Consider the following 24,525-nt stretch of genomic DNA (forward strand, 5'->3'; position numbering starts at 1 on the left):
CCTCCAGGATACATTATATCACTGCTATCGGGTGGAAACCATGTATGTCCAAATACCGTTCCTTTATTATTATTATTATTATTATTATTACCTATTATTTGTTTATAAAATATAGCCGAACAGTGAATATAGCCGAACAGACGCGCTGTGAGCTTGTATACTGTATAGGTCGGCTATTTTCACTACTTTCGCGGCGTGCGACTCCCTTGTATGATGAAGTAGGGCATTCGTTTACGGGCACGACAAGTTGAAATATGAAGATACAAGGTTTCTGCATCGGTATCCTGCTTCCATTCATTCCTCAGCCCCCCCCCCTTCTCCTCTGTCCATCTACAGTACACCAACACACCCTGTCTCTGTCCATCTACAGTACACCAACACACCCTGTCTCTGTCCATCTACAGTACACCAACACACCCTGTCTCTGTCCATCTACAGTACACCAACACACCCTGTCTCTGTCCATCTACAGTACACCAACACACCCTGTCTCTGTCCATCTACAGTACACCAACACACCCTGTCTCTGTCCATCTGCAGTACACCAACACACCCTGTCTCTGTCCATCTACAGTACACCAACACACCCTGTCTCTGTCCATCTACAGTACACCAACACACCCTGTCTCTGTCCATCTGCAGTACACCAACACACCCTGTCTCTGTCCATCTACAGTACACCAACACACCCTGTCTCTGTCCATCTACAGTACACCAACACACCCTGTCTCTGTCCATCTACAGTACACCAACACACCCTGTCTCTGTCCATCTACAGTACACCAACACACCCTGTCTCTGTCCATCTACAGTACACCAACACACCCTGTCCCTGTCCATCTACAGTACACCAACACACCCTGTCTCTGTCCATCTACAGTACACCAACACACCCTGGGCCTGATTCTTCAACGCGTTTCCGCTAACGTCACGTCAATATATCAGCGGAAAGGCATTTACGTGGATTTCCCACATTAATTTGGAATTCATGGAAATGGCCGTGAACTTGACGCTCACGTAGGTTGTTCGGAAACTCCGCCAAATCCTACGGGACCTCTTTAGGTGGAGGAGAAATCTACGCAAGCATACACTTGTGTATAGATTTATTCAGAAGGCTTTAGTCTTCATGCTGAATCAATAAATTGTTCCCAAATCTCAGATAAAATATGTAGGCATGTGTCCCCAACATATTGGTCGATCAGCACATACAAAAATGATAGCCTATATATATATATATATATATAAAAGCAGAGTGCACTTGTATGCCTAAATGCATGCATTAGGATATTTCTATCATGCGCGATTGGGGCTGCTCACTTGGCAGCCTTCTACTCGAAGTGCAACGGTTGTGAGCTTGTAGATCGGCTCTCGCGGACTCGCGCTGCATGTTAAAAAACAAACTCACAATTATAATCAGAACATAGGCTTATCTGTATTCTGCACAGTACGAATCCAACATTGTTTAGTGTAGTAATGCCTGCAGTAGGCGGCAGGCCTATTGAAATTGTTTTGTTACGGAGCTCCTTGAGTTCACTGTCGGTGTGTGTGTGTGTGTGTGTGTGTGTGGGTGTGTGTGTGTGTGTGTGTGTGTGTGTGTGGGAAGGGGGGGGCAGACAGCAGCGTGCTGCCGATCCGATTCACATTGGAAAATGAATAGGGCTAATTAGCCCTATATAAAAAATAGAAGACCACATTAGCCTAATGAATGGCGTCAGCGTGTTTGAAAGTCGGCCAGTCATATCATATTTTTAAGCCAGCTCACCTCCACTCGCACTTGTTCACAAACATGACGGACAGACTTATTTATTTTTAATTTATAATAATGTATATTTCTTCAGACAAGAGGATCCCAGGCCTACGAGGTAGGCCTATAATTATTCACTTATGAATGTATAGGCTACTGTTCTTTATCGCGCAAACCAGTGTCGAGGGCCCATGCCCCCCTCCCTCTCTCTCTCTCTCTCTAGCTCTCTCTCAAAAGACGACTTTTGCATTGACAATTTGACATATATCCGATATTTTAAATATCGGATATGTTTTACCTCTGCAAAGGTGTGAGTGAGCACTGAGCACCCGCCTTGGTCCCGAACTTAATTAAATAAATTATAATTATATTGCTTCAGCGGAGCACGCACCGTTGTAAGCTTGGAAATATTTTAATTTCCTTTGGTGTCCTTTGATGGATTGATGTCAGTTTGTACATATATAGTAGCCTACAGTGGTAATACAATGGTGCAAAAACGACATAACATAAAAGCCTGTCCTGCTCCTACATGTGTAGAATTATTAAATTAATAGAGTGCGGGCTATATTCATAGCAGTGACCGCGGCTGTGATTTCTTTCCAGCAATCATTTTTATTTTAGGCCTAATTTGTGAAGCCGCTATGTCTGCAAAGCCTTTTTTCTTTTTTTGACGGGCGGATCTCAGACAAACTGCTGTTTGCTGAGTCATGCTTGAAGCCTTTTATGGTATGAAATTGGGCGTGGATCAATGCAAATGAGGTTGTCGGGTGCTTTTCCGATCACTTTGCACCAGCTGAATTCAGTATGACATACACCTGCGATACGCCAGCGCACCTGTGTTACACACCACTCTCTGAATAACACGTCATCTCAACGTAGCTTGATCGGACGGATAAATACGATATCTGTTTCCGCCACCGTTACACTCTGGCGCATTTCGTTTTTGAAGAATCAGGCCCTCTCTGTCCATCTACAGTACACCAACACACCCTGTCTCTGTCCATCTACAGTACACCAACACACCCTGTCTCTGTCCATCTACAGTACACCAACACACCCTGTCTCTGTCCATCTACAGTACACCAACACACCCTGTCTCTGTCCATCTACAGTACACCAACACACCCTGTCTCTGTCCATTTACAGTACACCAACACACCCTGTCTCTGTCCATCTACAGTACACCAACACACCCTGTCTCGGCGTCTCACTCTCAACTATAGTGCTCTTTCGCCGACGCTGCCATCTATTCTAATTGCTAAATGCTGAGCTCTCTCTCTCTTTCTCTCTCTCTCCCCTTGTCTGTATTTTATGTACTCTGTGAAATCCTGAGCATTCATTTTAACCACTCAAGTCCCATAATACGTTAGTATACTGTGTCACACAACGGATAGCGGATAATAGCCGGTCTACAAGCTCACCACGATGTCTCGATGTGACACATTGTGAGCTTGGAGATCCGCTATTCTCCTCGTTGAAAATGTCTGCACATAAATTACGGTGCCCCTAAATAGGGGGCACCGGGTTGAACGTGGTTAAATGATTGAGTGAGTTCAATTAACACTCAGGATCTTGAAAGTGTGTCTGGAAAACCTTTCCTCTAACTTCTCTTCCCTATAATTCTCTCTCTCCCTCCCTTTCACTCTCCCTTTCAATTCAATAATAATTTACTGGCATGAATGTTGGCTTCTAGTGCGCTGGCCCCTGTTACGTGTTACTTCTAGTGCGCTGGCCCCTGTTACGTGCCGTTCTCAAGTTGGCGTAGAATGTCATGGCTGACTGCCACAGAGAAACCCACCTCGCTTCTTGGAAATACATACCGGTACATAGCTCATACGTCACAGGAATGTACTGTACTGTACTGTACTGTACATGTGCAGTGGCTTTGCAAACTATTCAGACAACCATTTTTTTACATTCTGCTTTCTATCTGTCTTCCTTTTGTTCTTTGTTCTTTGTTCTTCTTTCTTTCTTTCTTTCTTTCTTTCTTTCTTTCTTTCTTTCTTTCTTTCTGAAGACAGTGTAGGAATGTGTACAGTATGTGCGTGTAGTCAGTGTATGTGTATGTGTATGTGTTATATTTAGGAGTGTCCAGAATCACAGTAGTCAACATGTGCATGTGTCAATGTGCTAAATGTAACACACCCGTTATTAATTAGTTGCATCTGTTTAGCTTGTACTAAAGTCAGTATTACACAGTCTGCCATGTTTTTAGCACACTTAAAAGGGATATTTCATTTTATCGTTTTTTTGTGCGTTAGGTGTATCTACAGTATCATGGTTAAAATGGAGTTTGAAGTTACAACGGGTTTGTATAGGAAGGGGGTGTGTCAGATAAAATTAATATCAAATATCTAAAAACTGAACTGAGCAACAAAAAACCTGTCCTGGGTGTTCACAAAAGCCTGAGTAGACATAGACTGAAATATGACAATCAGCCTATTAATTCCCCTTTAATTGTCACTTTCAATGTTTTTGGGAAGTATTTGTTATTCCGTCTTGAAATTACATAACCTTTTATATGCATGAAGACACAATTTGGAAGTGTTATTTTACTCGAGTCCAATGCTTGGACATGGGGAACTTTGCCGAATGAGCATGCTGGACTGCAAAATAACATGTTCTGGGTGATGTGATCGGGACATCCCAGGAGCAAGACGATGATTACTCTATGTGCTGTGCAGAGCACAGGCTTTCAACTGGTAAACACATGAAGGACTACTCTTTATTTCTTTAGAGATTTGCAACTCTACTAAGCACAGCTCTCTAGTGCCGAAGGTGTGGCCCCTGCCAGTCAGTCCGTCCTCGTGTGTGTGTGTGTTTGTCTGTCTGTCTGTGGACAGCTAGTCTCTGACACCGTCGGACTGATCAGTGCACTAGTGCCACCAGGAGGCAGTTTTGCAAAACACGTTTTTTTGGATACCGGTATTACTCCTACACATTTTGTTCAAAGATCACGCAAATTGGTACACATTATCACTATAGTCAAGCTGTGATCAAGACAGCTCTGTCCAACTTTTCATGTTCTATCCTGATTGGCTAAGATTGGCATCTAAAGTTTGCAGGAGTGGCTAGTTTTGAACAAAATGCCTCAAATCAGGAACACAGCGTTTGATTTCCGTGAAACTCTGCACGCACTAGGCCGAGGAAGACCCTTTTCACATTGGACCATTATAGCGCCACCAGGAGGCACATGTTTTGCTACTAATCCTACAGATTCTGGTTCCAGATGTCTTCCCATCCTGCCAAGAGATGTTTCTAGAGTAAACTCTGTTTTCTGTGGGACACCTGGCAGTGCGTTTGCTTCCTTCTAAATCAGCCCACTGTACTAGTTCATAGCTATATTCATTCACTTTAGTGCTGCTTTGGCACTGTCAGGTTGGTGAGCTGCTGAAGCAGCTAAACTCTGCGCGCGTGCGTGCGTGCGTGTGTGCGTGCGTGCGTGCGTGCGTGAACACTGTCAGCAGTTAACAAGGAATGTACAGCAGTCACTGGCAGGTGTTCACACGTGGTCCGTACAGCATACACATTATGCATTTATGCATCGGTGTGTGCCAGAGCGTGTATCACACGTCATAATTAGAAGAGGAAACAGCCCTTTGCTGTCATTGGCCCAAATCAACAGTATAGTTTGTGGGCGGGAGGACATACCTTGGTCGCTGCGTCCACATTGGCTCCCTGCTTAATGAGTTCTACCACCACTTCAACATGGCCCTCCTTGGAGGCAAGATGGAGAGCATTCAGACCATTCTACAGAGAGAGAGAGAGAGAGAGAGAGAGAGAGAGAGAGAGAGAGAGAGAGAGAGAGAGACAGAGACAGAGACAGAGACAGAGACAGAGACAGAGACAGAGACAGAGACAGAGACAGAGACAGAGACAGAGACACAGACACAGACACAGACACAGACACAGACACAGACACAGACACAGACACAGAGAGAAAGAGATGTATAGGGAGAGAAGCAGACGGAAAAAAATAAACAGAGCGTTAAGTAGGACATACTGTATGATGTTAACCACTTTCAGCCTGGTGTCCCTATTTTTATATTGTCATCATTTATTTATTTTCCGGGAACTTTTCTGCCTTTATTTCAGTAAATCCGCTGCTCAGGATTTCGAACTCGCGACACTGTCAGACTTCAAAGCCTATATAGTACACTTTGCTACCGACGCCCCAACGTGTATAAAATAGGGCCTAAGTGTTTCAAGCCTGTAATAATAATCTAAAGCTAGTCCTTGGTATTGCTATGTATTATATCTACTGTATTCCCATGGTCCAAGGTTCAATTCTATTCTAGATGTTTCTGACAAGGACAGTATTATCTTAAAAAGGTTCAATTTGTGTTCATGATCAAATCAAAACAAAGTTGTGATTCAATGAAAATGCCGTCTAAATCTACCACTTACACAGAGAAAACGAAGACTGCCATTCAAAATATGAATGCATTGATTGTATATACATATTACATTCTTTCTAAAAATATATATATAATAATAATAAAAAATAAAAAAGTTGTAGGCTACAACATGATTTTGCATTACATTATCTAGGACAGAGATGACAGCACTATCTCCTGTCATCTCTGGTTGTAGAGCTTTGGCAGGCAGTTACCTGGTTGCAGATATTGATGTCCACCCCAGTCTTAAGGTAGTCCAGCGCTTTCTCCAGGTTACCCGCCCTCGCCGCTCGCAGGTAGCTGGCATTTATATCTGTCTGCAGGAACACAGAGAGAGAGAGAGAGAGAGAGAGAGAGAGAGAACTGTTAGCATCCGGAGAAAATATATACGTTAAAATGAATATTGAGGCCAACGTATATATGATCATATTTTTGAAGTGCACTAGTCCCTCGGCCCACCTCCTATGCCCAGCTTTGTGTGTCTGTGTGTACCATGGAATGTGATGATTTGAGTGGCTGAGCACGGAATGTGACGATGAGATGTATGATGATGTATGATCACTTCACAGTTCACACGAGTGATTTCTTTTCTAATTACAAAAAGAATATTGTCTTAAATATCAACAGTTCTCTAGACTGTAATTGACACAAAAAGGGGCACTGTTTACTTATTTTTTTTGTGTGCAGACTTGCAGAGCACAGGCTTTCAGCACTTGGGACATTGTCAGCATTTTTAATCATGGAAAGCTGCTACTGGAAGCTTTCAAAACAATCTTTGCAGATTACTTTTGCTTCATTGGCTAACATCCAACGTCCTCCTCACCAACAGAATAGCCTAGCCTGCTTCCTTCCAGACAGTTTCAAGCCAAGGTATTATATATTGTAGGTTTGACAGGATTTCTATAACTAGCCCATTTGGCATTAGGCATATAGAACAAGGTGTGGCTGGCCAGTTATAATGGCCAAATAGCTGAAGCTACTAAGCTAGTACCCATGGGATGCTGCCATAGGCGATAGGATTTGATAGTACATCAGTACGCTGGATGAAATCCTACCTTGAGGGAAGAGAACAAATGGTTGACATGAATGGAACCACGTCCTCCCCCCTCCCAGTGAACCGTGGGGTTCCCCCAAGGAAGCATACTAGGGCTGTTACTATTCCTATTATACATTAACGACATGAGTGCCGCCTGTAATTGCAAAATGTTCCTGTTTGCAGACGACTCAGCACTGCTGATATCCGGCAGGTTGAGGAGGCACTCAGCTCAGAACTTACTGAAATCCGAACTTGGCTTACTGATAACAAACTCTCACTTGGTAAAACAGAATCTATTCTTTTTGGGTACAACCATTCCCTTAGTAGGGTAAATGTAAATGATTTTAGAGTCAGAGTTGATGACATGGTAATCTCTAGCAAAGAAGAGGTTACATATCTGGATTGTATCCTGGACAATAAACTGTCAGGTGAAGGCATGGCAACAAGAGCGATCAAAAGAGTAAACCAAAGGACAAAATTCTTGTGCAGAATCTCCTCCTTTTTTAATAAGAGAGCTCTCAGGAGTCAGGACACTAGCTCTTATTCAGCCCTTATTTGACTATGCAGTATGCTGCCTGGTTATCTAACATCTCAATGTCACAGAAAACTAAGCTCCAGACCTCCCAAAACAAACTAATCCGACTCCTTCTAGGCCTAGGGCCCATGACCCACCTTTAACGCAATTTGATAGCATAGGTTGGCTCAGGGTAGAAGACAGAGTCAAGCAACTGAAAATGGGACTAACATTCAAGATTGTAAATACAGTTCTGCCATCCATGACCTTAGCGCCTATAGTTGCCTGACTGATTACCTAAAAAGGTGAGCAATTCACACAGACATAACACTAGAGGGAGTGTGAATAATGATCTGGTGCCACCCAGTTTTAGAACAAATAGTAAATCCACCTTCCACAGTACTGCCACTCATGTGAGGAATACCCTCCCCCCCTTCCCTCAAAACAAGCAAATCACTGGATTCCTTTAAAAAAGGTCTGAAAATTCATCTGTCACTGTCATCAGGTCAAAGGGAGAGAATGTGATTGCCCCACCTCTTTATCCCCTCTATTCCAACATGTAGGCCTACCCAGATTTATATTTGAGATATATCATTGCTGATGTCATTGTTGTGTTTTGAATGAATGTATTGGGACCCGAATGGAAACAAGACTGCAAGGTCTTTCTTCTGTGCTATCCTTTTGGACCATTTGTGCTTGACTGTACCCCTGTACTGTATGCATTTTATTGTCTAATAAAATGATCAATCAATCAATCAATACCCAACTGATTTTCATTCTGTATGTCTAACCAGGGACTGATTAGACATGTGGACATCATGGATAGATGCAAGTTTGGTAAAGTATCAGAGCTAAAACATGTACACTACTATGTCCTTGAAAAGCAGAATCTGTACAGTATGCTGGCATAGTTGCAATACAATTTTTGCATTAGTTCAGCATTATGTACTATTATGCATTATTACTAGCCTGGCATGGCCAGACTAATATCACTGCGTAGATATTAGTCTGGAACTTCGGTGTGGAAGATTTATTTCCAAGGGGCGGTTTACAAACAGATTCCAACGTCGCAGCAAAAAAGTCTCACTTTGAACAGTGGGCTCTGATTGGTCACCCACAACTCTGGGGTGAGCGAAACTAAATGTAATTCAAACTGAGGAGTGCCAGACCAATCTCACCCAGATTTGTCTGGTTTCCAGGCTACATTAGTACAGCATGTTCACACTTGTACCTGAGAAATCCTCCATTGAAGCCCTCAAAAGCCAAGCCTGCTCTGATGAAAAAGGATTTTCTAATCGTTCACCAAGGGAAAGAGAATGGGCTCTATATGCACACACACCATTTTGGAAAGAACTTCCCTACTTCCTTCACAGGTGTTACCGATGATACTAACGAAGGCTCTGTTCCATTCTGGTCAAACAAAGTCAGGGTGCGGATATTGTGCATGTTGGCTCACTGGAAACACTTTAGCAGTGTCCTTGAGTGAGTTCCAAATGGCCCCCGTAGGCCTACGGGTCTGTGACTCGGAGAGTTACGGGGGTGCTTGAAATTAAAGTTTTAAAACTACTGTACACTAAAAGCTCCGTTTCAACAAGGCTACACAGATCGTAAATAGTATCATCTGCAACACCTGTGAAGGAACTGGACGTGACATACCAAAGCCTACACGGGTTGTGCAGTCGACGCGCTGTGAGTGGCCAGTCGCTGTGATTGACAGCCTAAACCTAACCCTAACCCTAACCTTAACCTCAGTAAAACTATACCTAAACCTAACCCTAACCCTGTGGCATGGTTATAAACACAACCCGTGTAGGAATTAGTATGTAGCGCACTGGACAAAGCCAAGGAAGAGAAGTCTGCTGTGCCTAGAGCCAGGGGCTTCATTCCATGGGTCTGATGTGGAGCTGGTACAGCTATTTCAGCTCATGACTCTTTTACACCAGGATAACATCCAGTTAAGATAGAGGCTGAGTGCATCAAGAGCTGACAAGTGACATTTTTCTCCTTGTTGATGCTGTGGCTCAGAAAGAGTTGCTGCGGTCATACTGTAGCGCTACTGTGGTGTTGCTGTTTGTTATTGTAGGCAGATTAGTATCTAATGCTGCTGCTGAGCTCACTTCCACTTACTGAATGGAGATAATCTGAGGTGTGAACGCATGCACAGTCTGTCACTCTCACACACACACACACACAAACAAAGAGGCAGACATGTGAGCCAAAACGACACACAGACAGAAGCCCACGCACACGCTCGCCATGGCGTTAGGCAGAGAGTAGACAGCACAACGCACAAACATGCCCTCTCTCTCTCTTCCACACACGCAGGGAGGAAAACTCACACACGTGCAAACTGAGGTTATGTTATCGGTGTCAGCACTGAGGCCAGAGGGCTTACCGGACAAGCAGAAGCACACACACACACACACACACACACACACACACACACACACACACACACACACACACACACACACACACACACACACACACACACACAATTACTGTGGAACGGGTCAAAGATATGCTGTGCTACCCAGTTTTGCAAATTGCTGTACAGTATATCAGATTCACTATATAGTATGGCCATTTAAATATGTCTGTCTTTAGCCCCTGTGGCAGCATATGGCACATAAAATAACCCAAGGACTACTAGCTGGATTACCAGCATTTGGAATTTGTTGTACAGTACAACATGTATAGCTAGCAGCAGAGTGGCTCAGAGGAGTCTAATATCTTCCCCGGCTTAGAGGGAATCCCCTGTAGGTTGCTGCAGGAGAGTATGGGTTGGCGATATGGAAAAATATAATATCACAATATTTTTTCAATGCGTTTCTTTATGGTTATTTTTCAACTTACTGAACAGTACAACCACCCACAACGTAACAACAACTAAAAGAAAAAGGAGTAATAGACCATTTAGACCAAAATTACGTATTATTTTTGCCGAACAAAACCGTCGATCTACAGAAGTATAAATTAACATTATAGAACTGCGAATCATAGAATGTGTGAATATCAACTGGAGATTGTATCGTCTCGACAATATTTATCACCATACGCAGGGGTTTTCAAACTTTTTTGGCTTCGGTAGTCGAGTAAAATCGTATTATATTTATTCGACTAAAACTAGGCTACAGACAAAAACTGTTGAGATGACTATAACATGACCAAAACTAAATGGAATTTTATTCAAAAGACTAAAAATTTGCTCCTGTCAAAATCCACACTGTTGGGGCGCCCGCTGGCCAAGTGGTCCATGGCGCATGCCACAAGCTCTGGCCTGACTGTGTTCGAGTCCCGTTCATGACGTCCTGTGCTGCGTGTCTCTCCCCTTCTTTTTTTGTGAACAATCTTTTTTTTTTTTTTTTTTTTTTTTAAGAACCCCGGGTTAGCACAGACATTACAGGAGAGGGAAACAGCAGTGATGTATACGTATAACAGATAATAATAATTTATTTTTCTAGCAAAACAGGGCCCTTCTCTTTCTCCCTCGTTCCTGTCCATCTTCACAAAAAAATCAACACTGTTACAAACCCGGGCAGATTTTCGAAACAAACTGTGCTGATTTCTTTGACCTCCTGACCTTTACTTTAGAACCTTCAGTCAGTGAATATATACCATGTACCAAAGATGAGTAGCTGGTGCACAGCATTAAGGTCTGCACAGTGTAGAACACAACTTCAAGTCAGACTGCTGATCTAGCAGTAATTAGAGAAGGACAGAGAGGGAGAGAGGGAGGGAGAGAGAGAGAGCGTGAGAGAGAGACAGAGAGGGAGGGAGAGAGAGAGCGTGAGAGAGAGACAGTCACTATACTGACTACGCTTTAGAGTGCTTGCCTTGTATGTGAAAGCCGTTAAGTGACTACAAGTGCACAACGTGCACGCACGCACGCACACACACACACACACACACACACACACACACACACACACACACACACACACACACACACACACACACACACACACACACACACACACACACTGTAGGAATGCAACTGATAGCAGCCTCAGAGCAGGCATGAAAGTGGATAAGATGTGTCGTTCGACCACTGAATGTAGAATAGTCCTCTGGTCAGTACAATACAGTAGCCTATGTCCCTCTGTTTGATAGCATTATAATATACATACTGTACCGTAGGTCTGGGCAATAAATCAATATTATAATTTGTAGGAGTGCACAGCACACACAACATATAGCCAGCCTCCCTTTACCAGCTAGAATACTTCTCTATAGCTGAGAGTAGGGTGGAGTTTTCTACAATATCGATATCGCGATGTGAGGTCTGACATTTTTTATCATAATATCGTGATGTGGCATAAGTGTTGTCTTTTCCTGGTTTTAAACTTTCAACCTGGCATGCCTGTTTAGGGCTATAGTCCTTATAATGAATGACATTTTTATAGCACTTTTTTCCAAGTGCTCAACTCAAAGCGCATACATTCATACATTGGGAGGTAAAGCGGCGAACAGTTGACACCAGCATCCTCACTTCCTCACTTCCATGGTGGCAACCAATGGAAGCAATGTAGGGTTCAGTGTCTTGCCCAAGGACACTTCGGCATGTGGACAGGCGGAGCCGGGATTCGAACCGCCGGCCCACGGATCATTGGACGACCTCCATTATAGAGGAATCCATGGAGCAGTGCCCTGTAGGCCAGGTGTAGCTAATCAGTGCTGCGGTGAAGCTGCTCTTAATGGTACACCGCAGCTATGGCCGCGCCCAGGGCCTATAGGTGGATTCGTCTATAGGCGAATATCTGCAGAAATGGTCAATAAACCTAGCTCAGAGATATGTCCCGATAGGGAGATAATCGTAACACAAATCCCCCCTATAGTCAATCATGTGCCATCAAACGTCCAGTCAAACGTTTGCGGTTTGGTCAAATCCACCACAAGAAGTCACCCGTTTACCGTCATGGTAGTGAGAATACGTTCATTACGTTGGCCAGGGTGAAGGTGAACGAATGGAGGTCACGAATGGAAAAGCATCGATCAGGTTTTTTGGGACAGATCCCGATCACAGGTCGCTTTTCTCATGATCGGCCGATACGATACTGATCTTGTGCGTAAGGGGAACTTTTGAATATTTCCAATTATTATGTGGGGAGGACGGGGAGAATGTTTAGTCCTGTAACAAACATGCAAAACAATATTATACTATCTGTATATCAGATTTTATACCCCTTAAATGGTATAAAAGATTGGTTTCTCCAGATCGGGTAAATTGCTGATCGAGTCATTTTGAGGGGAAATCGGCCGATCACCCATCAGCGGCAGATCGATCTACTAATTAAACCTTCTGTTGTTGAGTGTGGATTTTACGTCAACGTCATGCCATGACCATGATGTGGAATGTGTTGCAGGATTGACATCCTCTCAGTAATCAAATGGTCAGGGTTATAAAATAAACTGATAAAAAATCACACCCGTGTGAACTGAGTGGTGCAACTCCCCTCTCCCCCCCTACTCACTCTCTCTTTCTCTCTCTCTCTCTGTGTCTCTCTCTCTCTCTCATTAGCAGGCAACAGTGCAGCACTATCTCTCTCTCTCTCTGTTTCTGGCACAACAGCGCCCCTACTGGTACTCATAGTCATACTGGTACTCATAGTCACATAGGTAGGTTAACGTCACATATGTGTATAGGTGAACATGGACATTGCTGTTGCTTGGAGTGGTTGCATCACTCAAAAATATAAATATTCCAGTATGAAGGACCACCCTCAAGTCTTTGCATTGGATATGCCATGCATTTTTTAATTATTTTTATTCTCCACCCGGTTGTAAGATGTCACCAGATGTATCTGCAGGCCGAGATCACTGGTCTTCTGGCTACGCAAGACTAACGATTACTGTAGCAGGCTGCCCTGAAAGGGAGAGTATTCCATTACTGCTCTGGAAAGACTAAGGATTACCGTAGCAGGCTGTCCTGAAAGGGAGAGTATTACTTCTCTGGAAAGACTAAGGATTACCATAGCACGCTGCCCTGAAAGGGAAAGTATTCGATTACTGCTCTGGAAAGGCTAAGGATTACCATAGCACGCTGCCCTGAAAGGGAGAGAATTCGATTACTGCTCTGGAAAGACTAAGGATTACTGTAGCAGGCTGCCCTGAAAGGGAGAGAATTCGATTACTGCTCTGGAAAGACTAAGGATTACCATAGCACGCTGCCCTGAAAGGGAGAGAATTCGATTACTGCTCTGGAAAGACTAAGGATTACCATAGCACGCTGCCCTGAAAGGGAGAGTACAATTATATTACTGACCAATTAAGTGGACTTGAATTGAAACACAATGGGAAATCTATTGTGGCGAATATCTATTCAGATTATCTGAATAGAAAGGCTAGTGCACACAGCACACAGTTAATACAAAGAGATACAACAGGTGCTTGGTAATGGCAGAGTGTTGTGGCACGCTATGAGGTTGTAGATCTGCTATTTTTCAATAGCTAAATTATAACATAATGTTTAAAATGTTTATAAACATAATGTTTATAATGTTTTAACACCCAAAAGGGGTTCCCGCCCAAAATGGGTTAACCAGTTTATAACCCTGACATCTCTATTTTCAGCAAGTGAAAATGCAACAATGAATTGCAACATTTTCAAAACTATAGCAGATCTAAAAGTTCAAGTTGCTATTTTCAAAATCATTTTGAAAATGTGTTTGTTTGTTTTCAAGTCAGAACGAGCGTTGTGAAGTTTGTGGTTAAGTGGTAGTCACTCACATGGTTTAAGTTGTAGCCGTGGAAGGCTACAACTTATATATCAATGACTCTATAAACACTCTATATCAATGAGTTTATCAATGAATTTATATTGTGTTTTAACCAAATCGCTTTACAAAGATTGTGCATTGCATTCACCTATTCACACACATTCATACACCGATGGTGGAGGAAACCATGCAAGGCACCAACCTGCTCATCGGGAGCAATTAGGGGTTCAGAGTCATGCTCAAGGTCACTTCGACACTAACTCTGGGGGAGCCCGGAATCGAACTGGGAACCTCACGGTTTTCCCATCCGGCCACTCTACCCCTGATCCACTCCGCTCCTCATAATATCAGAATATATATCTATTGTGCACTTATTTAAACAACTAAAATCTCACTAACCCAACATTTTAATGAAGATTACACATGGATAAAAACTAAAACATTTAGCTGCTTCATATATAGTTATCCATATTCACATCAAAGGAGCTGCTTAGTACAACGCTACAACCACAAGTATACAACCTCCAGCGGAACAACTGGACATGTCCGCCACAAACACCACACAAAAGCAACTGGTAAGCGATGAACGATTCTTCAGCAAAACACTTTGTAAAAAGCAGGTCATGAATCAGTACAGGCTATTGTCTGCTAATTGTCCGCTACTGTATAGCCCGCAGGTATGATGGCAGTATACAGATGCCAGTATGTAACGAGTTCAGTATAATGTTTCTCAAGCCGTGGGTTGAGGACTCAGAGGTAGGTCAAGAGATGTTCCGATAAGAGTCACGGACAAAAGGAGAGAACTTCGACAAAGGAACAGTGCGTGCACAAAATATTGTGTGCTGACTTCAAGGTCGTTGCATAATCGGGCGTCCGTGTTACACCAGGTGAGAGACATTGCTGTATACTGTACAGCAGGTACAGCTGTATACGGTACAGCAGTTACAGCTGTATACTGTACAGCAGGTACAGCTGTATACGGTACAGCAGCTGTATACAGTACAGCAGTTGTTCCCAACCCTGGTCCTTGGAGAACACTTGCACTGCAGGTTTTCTATTGTACCAGCCAGGTAATACTAGGGTCAGAGTTAGTAAACTGACAGTACTATAGGGTCATAGTACGTTAGTAAACTGACAGTACTATAGGGTCATAGTACTTAGTAAACCAACAGTACTATAGGGTCATAGTACTTAGTAAACTGACAGTGCTAGGGTCATAGTACTTAGTAAACTGACAGTACTAGGGTCATAGTACTTAGTAAACTGACAGTACTATAGGGTCATAGTACTTAGTAAACTGACAGTACTATAGGGTCATAGTACTTAGTAAACTGACAGTACTATAGGGTCATAGTACTTAGTAAACTGACAGTACTATAGGGTCATAGTACTTAGTAAACTGACAGTACTATAGGGTCATAGTACTTAGTAAACTGACAGTACTATAGGGTCATAGTACTTAGTAAACTGACCGTAATAGGGTCATAGTACTTAGTAAACTGACAGTAATAGGGTCATAGTACTTAGTAAACCAACAGTACTATAGGGTCATAGTACTTAGTAAACTGACAGTACTATAGGGTCATAGTACTTAGTAAACTGACAGTACTATAGGGTCATAGTACTTAGTAAACCAACAGTACTATAGGGTCATAGTACTTAGTAAACTGACAGTACTATAGGGTCATAGTACTTAGTAAACTGACAGTACTATAGGGTCATAGTACTTAGTAAACTGACAGTACTATAGGGTCATAGTACTTAGTAAACCAACAGTACTAGGGTCATAGTACTTAGTAAACTCTCAGTACTAGGGTCAACAGTATATAGGGTCAAAGTGAACCAGTAGTACTAGAGTTCTAGTAACTTAGTCAGAACGCATTGTGAGCATGTACATGATCTACTTTTAGCAAATGTTTGCCTAATTTCAGGATGCCCTGGGCATAGTGATAGAAGATGGAGGATGGATGGAGGCATACTGTATCAGTTGATTGTGTTTAAATGAGCTCAGCATTCGGTGTTCCCCAAAAGTCCAGACAGGCAATCCCTATACTCTTATCTTGGTGGAACCCAGACATCTTACTGCTTGGCAGCAAATCCCCAGTAAGGATATTATTAAGAAGGATACATTTCAACAGGATTCTCTTTTCTCATGAAGGACTACAGAAGCACAGGCTTGTAAAGGATCACAGAGAGAGAGAGAGAGAGAGAGAGAGAGAGAGCATGCGGCACCATCCAAGGTCAGGTGCTTCCATTCACATCACAGTCCACTATCAGACGACATTCCAATATGTCCATAACACTGCAGCATTAGCGGCTGATGGACATGACACACAGGAAAACACAGACGCAGATAATAGAATCACACACATACAACCCCCCCCACACACACACACACACATAACATCTGCAGTAGAGCGACTGACTGCAGTCTGACAGGCTTGCTTCTGCGAATACCTGTCCTGTCAGCAAACTTGCCCAGCGCTAGTCTCGGGACCACCCTAGCATAACTGCACTCCCCCCAAGCCCCCCCCCCCCCCCCCCCATACACACACACACACACACACACACACACACACATATACTGTACAAAAAAAAAACACAAATACACACACCTCATCCCGTGCTGTTAGCCTCGACACCGGCGAGGAGGGCTCAATGCCTGCACTTACTTCCACAAGGTAGTCGGCTGCCTCCTCCACTGCCATGTTGTTGCTCAGCCCGCAGCTCAACAGAGACTGACTGAAACCTGAGCACACTTCACTAATATACACTGTGAGCTATAGTAGCCCAACTATAGCCCACTAGCCCAGAAGAGTCTCCTATAGCCAGGCACCACCATCATCACCAAGCACCACCACCGGCGGGGAGGGCCAGAGAGAGAGACACACAGAGACACCACAGAAAGAGGAGGAGGAGGAGGAGGAGGGGAGGGGGTGTTAGGTGACAGCGGGCGAGAGGGAGATATGCAGGGAGATCGCGAGAGTGTGTGTGTGTGTGCGTGTGTGTGTGTGTGTGTGTGTGTGTGTGTGTGTGTGTGTGTGTGTGTGTGTGTGTGTGTGTGTGTGTGTGTGTGTGTGTGTGTGTGTGTGTGTGTGTGTGAGTGAGTGAGAGAGCGAGAGGGGGGGGGGGGGGGGGGGGGGGGGGGGTTAGGCTTGGGGCATTATGTCACAGCTAAAAATACCTGGCTTGGAGAAAGAGAGAGTGAGAGAGAGAGAGAGAGAGAGAGAGAGAGAGCCCAGGGCACACAGGGGGGTAATCGGAGGAGTTCCGGCACTAATCTCTCACCAATACTCTGTGAAACAAAAGGCTAGGGGACAATACTTTTAGTATAGACTTTTTAGGCGTGTCCTGTGTGTGTGTGTGTGTGGTGTGTGTGTGTGTGTGTGTGTGTGTGTGTGTGTGTGTGTGTGTGTGTGTGTGTGTGTGTGTGTGTGTGTGTGTGTGTGTGTGTGTGTGTGTGTGTGCATGCGCTCACAGGTGTGTGTGTGCATGTGTCTAGTCCAAGACTTTGGTCCAGAGGGAAGCTTTCATTGGTATTATCTTTACTATGTTCTGCATTACTTTAGACAGGTCAGTGTAGAGAGACAGGAAACCAAGGGCAGATCAGAGGAGAGACATTTGGTCAGATTTGAACCCGGCGGGTTCACTCACATGGACCACATGGGGTCTCTGTGTGCACAAAGTGGCCGAGCCACAGGGCACACCTTTCACTGGCATTTCTGTCAGGATGGATTTTTTGACTGCAAACATTACATAAATCAGGACATCCTGATTCCTTCCTGGGACAAACCCAGCAAACAGACAATTCTATATGCATCAACAATATCCGGGTGAAATGGGAAACGACTTCCGAGAGAGTTTGATAGTTTGCCTATTAGATTGATATGCTTAAAACAATGTATTTATTATTGGCGGGGGAGGGGGTGGGGTGGCGGGTGGGACATACTGTACAGTGAAATACACAATTTATCAATTGTGTATTTTAATTTCCTTTTTATTTTATAACCCATTACAAAACACAGTGATTGAACCAACAAAACAAAGTCAGAAACGAACGAAAACAATGGCCGGAAGGTTGTGACAGCGAAATATACACATAAAAAATAAATAATGATAATATAAAACAATAGGGGGGGGGGGGGGGGATTAAAAAGCGGGACAGAACGGAGACAGTGCTTGTTTAAGTTGTTTCACCTGGCAGTTAATGATACGCGTGTCATTCTTGTTTACATTTACAGTAGGCTGGTGTCCTTATTTTGGGCATGTCATTATAGGCGAAAAGTCCCCAAAAGTTTCTAATATAGCACAAATGGACGGAGAGCTTGTAAATTGGCTATTTTTTGTCGTACGAACAATGTCGTACGGTGAAGTACGGAATAAAATAGGGCTTAAATGAGCACTTCACCCATGTTCAACCGTACACGTATATGTTCATACAGAATTGGTCCTCACTAATGCTTATCATTATATGTGATAACTGATAACATTTCTTTCTAATGTTGTTATGCCTCAGATGAGGGCTATCACAGTTAAAAAAACAGGTTTGGTCATTTCAAACAAGATCCACTATTCATTATTTTTGTAATTGATGACAAGAACGAGGGCTTCTACTATTACAGAATGTTAACGAAGAAGAGGAAGAGAAAGGCTGTCATTCCCGTTAGCCAAAGGAATCCTCAGATAATGTCATCGGTGGGCATGTTAATGAACATATCCACACAGCCCACCTCTGAGCCACAGAGCCATTAGACAGAGTTACAAAGTATGAGTTTAGGAGAGCCATCCTCGCCCACAGACACACACACATACTGTACAGACTACTGCTACGCTGTGTGACTTACCAAACTGGACTCATCCATCTCCTAGCTAGGTCCTTTTTAGTGTTGGCCAGCGTAAAGCATGATATATGATGAGCACTGAAGCCAGCACAAATATACACTGGACTGGAGGCAAAACGTGATGTTTGGTTGGCAAAGAGCACACGTATAGCCCTGTGCACTCTGGCCTGCGGTGGGGTATAGCAGAGTTGCACACAAGTACGGCTGAATGTGGGCATGAACGTCTGCCTACACACACACATACACACACACACACACACACACACACACACACACACACACACACACACACACACACACATACACACAGAATGTGTCGCTATGCACCTCCCATTGTGATCCAGCTTATCATGTCATTCCTCTCTACGAAGCAATGCCTGCCAGCCAGCCAGTCAGCAGCACAGCACGCATTGGTTATTCAAACAGACATGCACCAGCAATGCACACACGCGCACACGCACACATACAGACAGACAGACAGACAGACAGACAGACAGACAGACAGACAGACAGACAGACAGACAGACAGAGACACACACACACACAAACACGGGCCCTAGCTAGAGCTCAGAGTCCACATGGTAGATTAGCAGGATTTGGACTTCCTTTAGGTAGGCCTACTAGGCCTATTACCATGGCACTGAGACACAGACCGATATAACCGAATATTATCCTCTCCATGCTGGCCTGCTGCTGAGTGGGTATACCTATACTGTACCTACTGTACCTACCGTACCACACAGACCATGCATGCAACCACGTAGACTAGAGATTAGGCTTAAATGTGGCCATCGCACACATTTTAATTCCTCTCTTTATAAATACTCTACCACTGCCTCTCAGTTAAGCTAAGACAGCCTTGTTGGGTGGTAGAAATTTCTTAAGATTGTTCACAGTAATTAGTGTTACATTTATCCATTTTTATAACTGAGTGTAGTGTACAAATGTAAGCAAACTTAGATTACGGTAGTTTAGTTGAGTTTATTTCAGTACATTTTGTGGTAACATAGTTTAAATTCATAGGTAATACAAAAATAATTATTAATTAAGCTTAAGTCATACTGTAGCTAAATGGAACACTCTCTGAGTTAAATTAACACTAAAGAATGTACTGTGTGGGAGTGTCTTTGTATAGCTGCCCGTGATGGTACAGTACAGTAATCAGTGGGCCATTGGAAAGCACATGTGTACGACAGTAGCGACATGCAGGTGTTGTGTCTTTTCTCTCACAATTGATGATTTACAGCACTGGTTTTCAACACTTTTCATATCATATCACAATTTCTTTATTCTGCATTTGAGCCACAAAGCACCATTTGATGAGATTTAGCCTCTCAGACCCAAAACTTGGAATATTTTGTCCACAATTCCATTCCATATTGATAGGAGAGACAACAGGCGAACGTTGATCAAAATAACAATTATTCTACATTCTCTAATTGTGTAGACTTAAGTAAATTAAGTAATGCAGAAGTTTCACAATAATTGTACTCTTGAGAGGGTAAAATGAAACCAGGTTTCTTAAAGATCTAATAAGGGTCCATTTGGTTACCAACTCTCCATCATTTAGCTGGGGACCACCTGGAACCCCCTCAAGGACCATTGGTGGTCCCCGCACCACTGTTTGAGAACCACTGATTTACAGTATAATTGTGACCGTCACGTCACGTCACATCACATCACTCACAATCCCCATACATGGGGAAAGCCCCCATATATTGTGCCATATATTGTGATGTCACGAGACCTTGTGACATCACTATGACATAGGTCTCGTCACTCTCGTGACATCACTATGACATCATCAGGGATGATAGTATATCAGGGATCATTATCATAGTAAATGTGACCTGCCGTCGCAATTAAGCCCATAGATGGAGATCCCTGATGTCATCAATATTAGTATTATGGATATATGTCAGAACCTGTTGACATTCCATATGTTGATCCTTCCCCATCCATCCATCCTTCCTCTTCGATGTCTCCCTTTTGACTGATACCTGTCCATTTAAACTCTAGATGGGCCTGCCCCAAAGTTATTAGTGCAGCCATGCCCGGCAGCCGGCTAAAACTAGAGTTCTCAACTGAGGCCTGGCCCTACCTGGGCCCTCATCAAACCCTGTACACTCAAGACACTGTCCCCGCTGTCACCCTTAGATCTCCATACATTGAGCTGACCTGCCTCTGACATTCCATATGTTGATCTGACCTCATCAAACCCTGTACACTCAAGACACGCTCCTTATATGGCCAGTGCACGTGACCTCGTCCTATATGAAGATGAATAATGAATATGAATAATGGACCAATTGCCAATCTGATATCTAAGAAGAAGCAGCCCAGCTGTGGTGTGGTCGCCAAGTTACATTACACCCTGTCTATTGATAAATAGTCTTCTGCTAAAGATGTAATAAGCTAAATGGGCAATCCAATCTACATACATTCTGTACAGCCACCCTGCCCACAACACAATCCATGCAGTATTCACGTTACCAGTCTCAAAGGGTTTCCGGTCTACTGGATGATGATTTATCACAATATGAGAGTAGTCTGCTCTGCTGACGACACTGCTTTTATAAAAATGTACACTCAGGGGCCGGGGAAACGCTAGTTATTATTATTACAAGACAGAAAATGAAAGGATCAAACAATGCAATGGCATTGTGGCAACAGTAGGCAATAACGTTCACCACAAAGGAACTGCAACAAAAGAATTACATCGTATTCTTCCCAGCTTAGAGTTCTACTAGCTGTCCTGCTGTTTTACAATTTCCCTCTTGCAACATGTAATGCTGATATTTGCAATATCTTATACTTCCACAAAGTTAGGGAGTAACTATTTGTGTGCTGTGTGGACACCCAAAGCAGTAACCCAAAGATATTTGGGAATTTGATTCGGGGGGAAAATCTGAAGGCAGACTCTGTCAACATCATCCTCCAATAAATTATGGTAGGTCACTCATCCACGTTGCACAGACAACACTTTCAACTTGGAGTCCTGTTCGGATAGTGAAAATAGACCTACAGTATCTGAAAGTAGTCTCTTGAAACGTTTTCATTTAGTATTAGTCACATTTTAGTCACCCTGAATGTTTTAGTTTCTACAGGTGATTTAGTCGACTAAAATTTATTTTGGCGGGCCTAGATGCCATCGTAATGGCTGATTTTACACTTGCTGAAAATAGCCGACCTACAAGCTTGTAGATTGGCTATTTTCAGCATGCAACCAAGTGTAAAATTACTTCTACTGAATAGCTTGTCCACTAGTCCCTTCCTAACATTTTAGTCTAGTTTTTATTTGTTGACAAAATCGACAGTATATTTAGTCTTAGTTTTACTCATCATAGCTTACTTTTCATCTAGTTTCCATTTAGTTTTCGTCAGTGAAAAAAGGTAGTCGTCATACTGTAGTTTTAGTCGACGAAAACAACACTGGACACACCACACATAACAGCTGAGGCATAACATCTAGCATACATCGTTTCCGTCTGGCAGAAACCTTACTGTATATCTCTATATAGTTTCCACTCCTGAAAAGTAACAGTTTGGGGCTAACAAGGTTTTCTTCCACCCCACAGCAGAGATGTCCTAGTTTATCCTGGAAATAATCTAACCGTATAAACAGTTGTAGTTGTGTTGCTTTTGCTGCATCACTATTTTCAGAAAAGAAAAGAAAAATAAATAAATAGGCTATATACAGTATGTAAATGCCTAAGCTTACTTGCATTCTTGTGAGAATAGAATAGCAATTAGTAAAGACCTGAGGTCAATTCTACAAATGCCTAGTACTAAATTAGTAGTTCATAAATTTTTCCTTGGCCTCTAGGGAGTGTGCATACAAACCTTTGCAGATCAGTGCAGTTATAGGTAAAGACGCGACTGGGGCTCTTATAGCGCCACCATGAGGCTTATTTAAAAATGGCAAGTGGCGGGCCTGGGCCGTGGCTCAGCGGTCCAGGCACCTTGGCTGGTGATCCAGTCTGGCAGTGTGCCGTGGGTTCACACAAACACACACACACACACACACGCCGCATTTTACAAGTCTATCCACAATGTTTTTATGGTGGAGAGAGCTCGGGAGCACAGGGGCGATAAAGAGGTTGCCGTGGCAACTGAGCCTCTTGGATGTACGCTGTGTGCCCTGTGTGTGCCCTGAATTATGGTGGTATCAATGGAGCTGTCTACATTAGTGGGCCCCCAAATAATTGTCAAAACACTACTATTTTACAAAGCTGGGCATATTAAAAAATTACGTTGCTACATGTACAGCAACAACTAATGAGACACGGAGGTGCCTCCCGGATTGAAAGGAAAAACAACGTATAATGTAGATTACACGGTCTAAATGGGTTAACAATAACATCACATTAATATAAAATAATACTAATAATGGGGGGAAAAAGATAAGCATACTACATTGTATGTATGAACTTCTTTGTGTATGTCACAATTTTAATATGTATACTGTTTTTGAGTCTGGCGTAGAGGATTTATCCTGTGCCGGAAACCATTTCAATAAACTTCAATCAGTTCCATCGATCCAATCTGGAACACACTCGCTTGACTGATCATTCAAATGAACCCGCGCGGGCCACACATTTGACCACTTAACACCACAGCTGTGCACAGACCAGCTCCTAAAAGGTGGGGAATCACTGCCCTAGACAGTACTGTCTGAAATACTGTCGTTTTTTGGCTGAGTGCCTTCCCCTTCCTCTCTTCACTGTGGCCTCAGTAAACAAAAAGAAAACAACAACACCAACAACAACACCTGTCTGCTGCTCTGTGTGTGTGCTGCTCTGCCCTGGATCAGGTCTTGCATTGCTTTGTGGAGGCGATGCTGTTGTTCATGGCCGCTTATAGCTCATGAAAGGTCATGCCATCCTTCCAGAGTGTCTGGTGCACCATCCATTACTCAGTAATCAGTTCGTTCTTCCTGTTGACCTCGAACACTATTCTGTATTTAAGTCAGACGTCATTTTGTAGTCCTACGTTACATTCGGGTCCAAGTGGCACCAGCTCCCGTCCGCATCTCATTGTAAATAGAATATCTAAGCGTGTGAATCTTTTCACAGTGACGTTATTTTTCAGAAAGGAAGCCATTGAGGGTTAAAATGCATCTTAATGCTTCCAACTCGAGTAGAATTATTAATGTTCTGTACAAGTGTCCATGACAAAGAAAACATATGATGACAATAAAGACTATTATTATCATTATTATTGAAGGTGGTAACAGTCCATTTGCTCAGTACAATATTTCGGGGCATATTTAGA

General features: G+C 43.2%; 1 protein-coding gene across 1 annotated transcript in view; it reads right to left on the bottom strand.

Moving 5' to 3' along the window:
* Nucleotides 1-24,525, bottom strand: part of LOC310874652 (uncharacterized protein) — a gene marked incomplete at both ends in the record, with an annotated part of 51,328 nt that overhangs the window by 8,467 nt on the left and 18,336 nt on the right. Inside the window, 2 exons of the mRNA XM_083787513.1 lie at nucleotides 5,396-5,494; nucleotides 6,357-6,458. Of these exons, the coding sequence (XP_083643639.1) occupies nucleotides 5,396-5,494; nucleotides 6,357-6,458 (201 nt within the window). The remainder of the gene's footprint in view (nucleotides 1-5,395; nucleotides 5,495-6,356; nucleotides 6,459-24,525) is intronic.

Source organism: Protomyctophum parallelum (assembly GCF_964188405.1).
Source record: "Protomyctophum parallelum genome assembly, chromosome: 17".
In the NCBI taxonomy this organism is placed as follows: domain Eukaryota; kingdom Metazoa; phylum Chordata; class Actinopteri; order Myctophiformes; family Myctophidae; genus Protomyctophum; species Protomyctophum parallelum.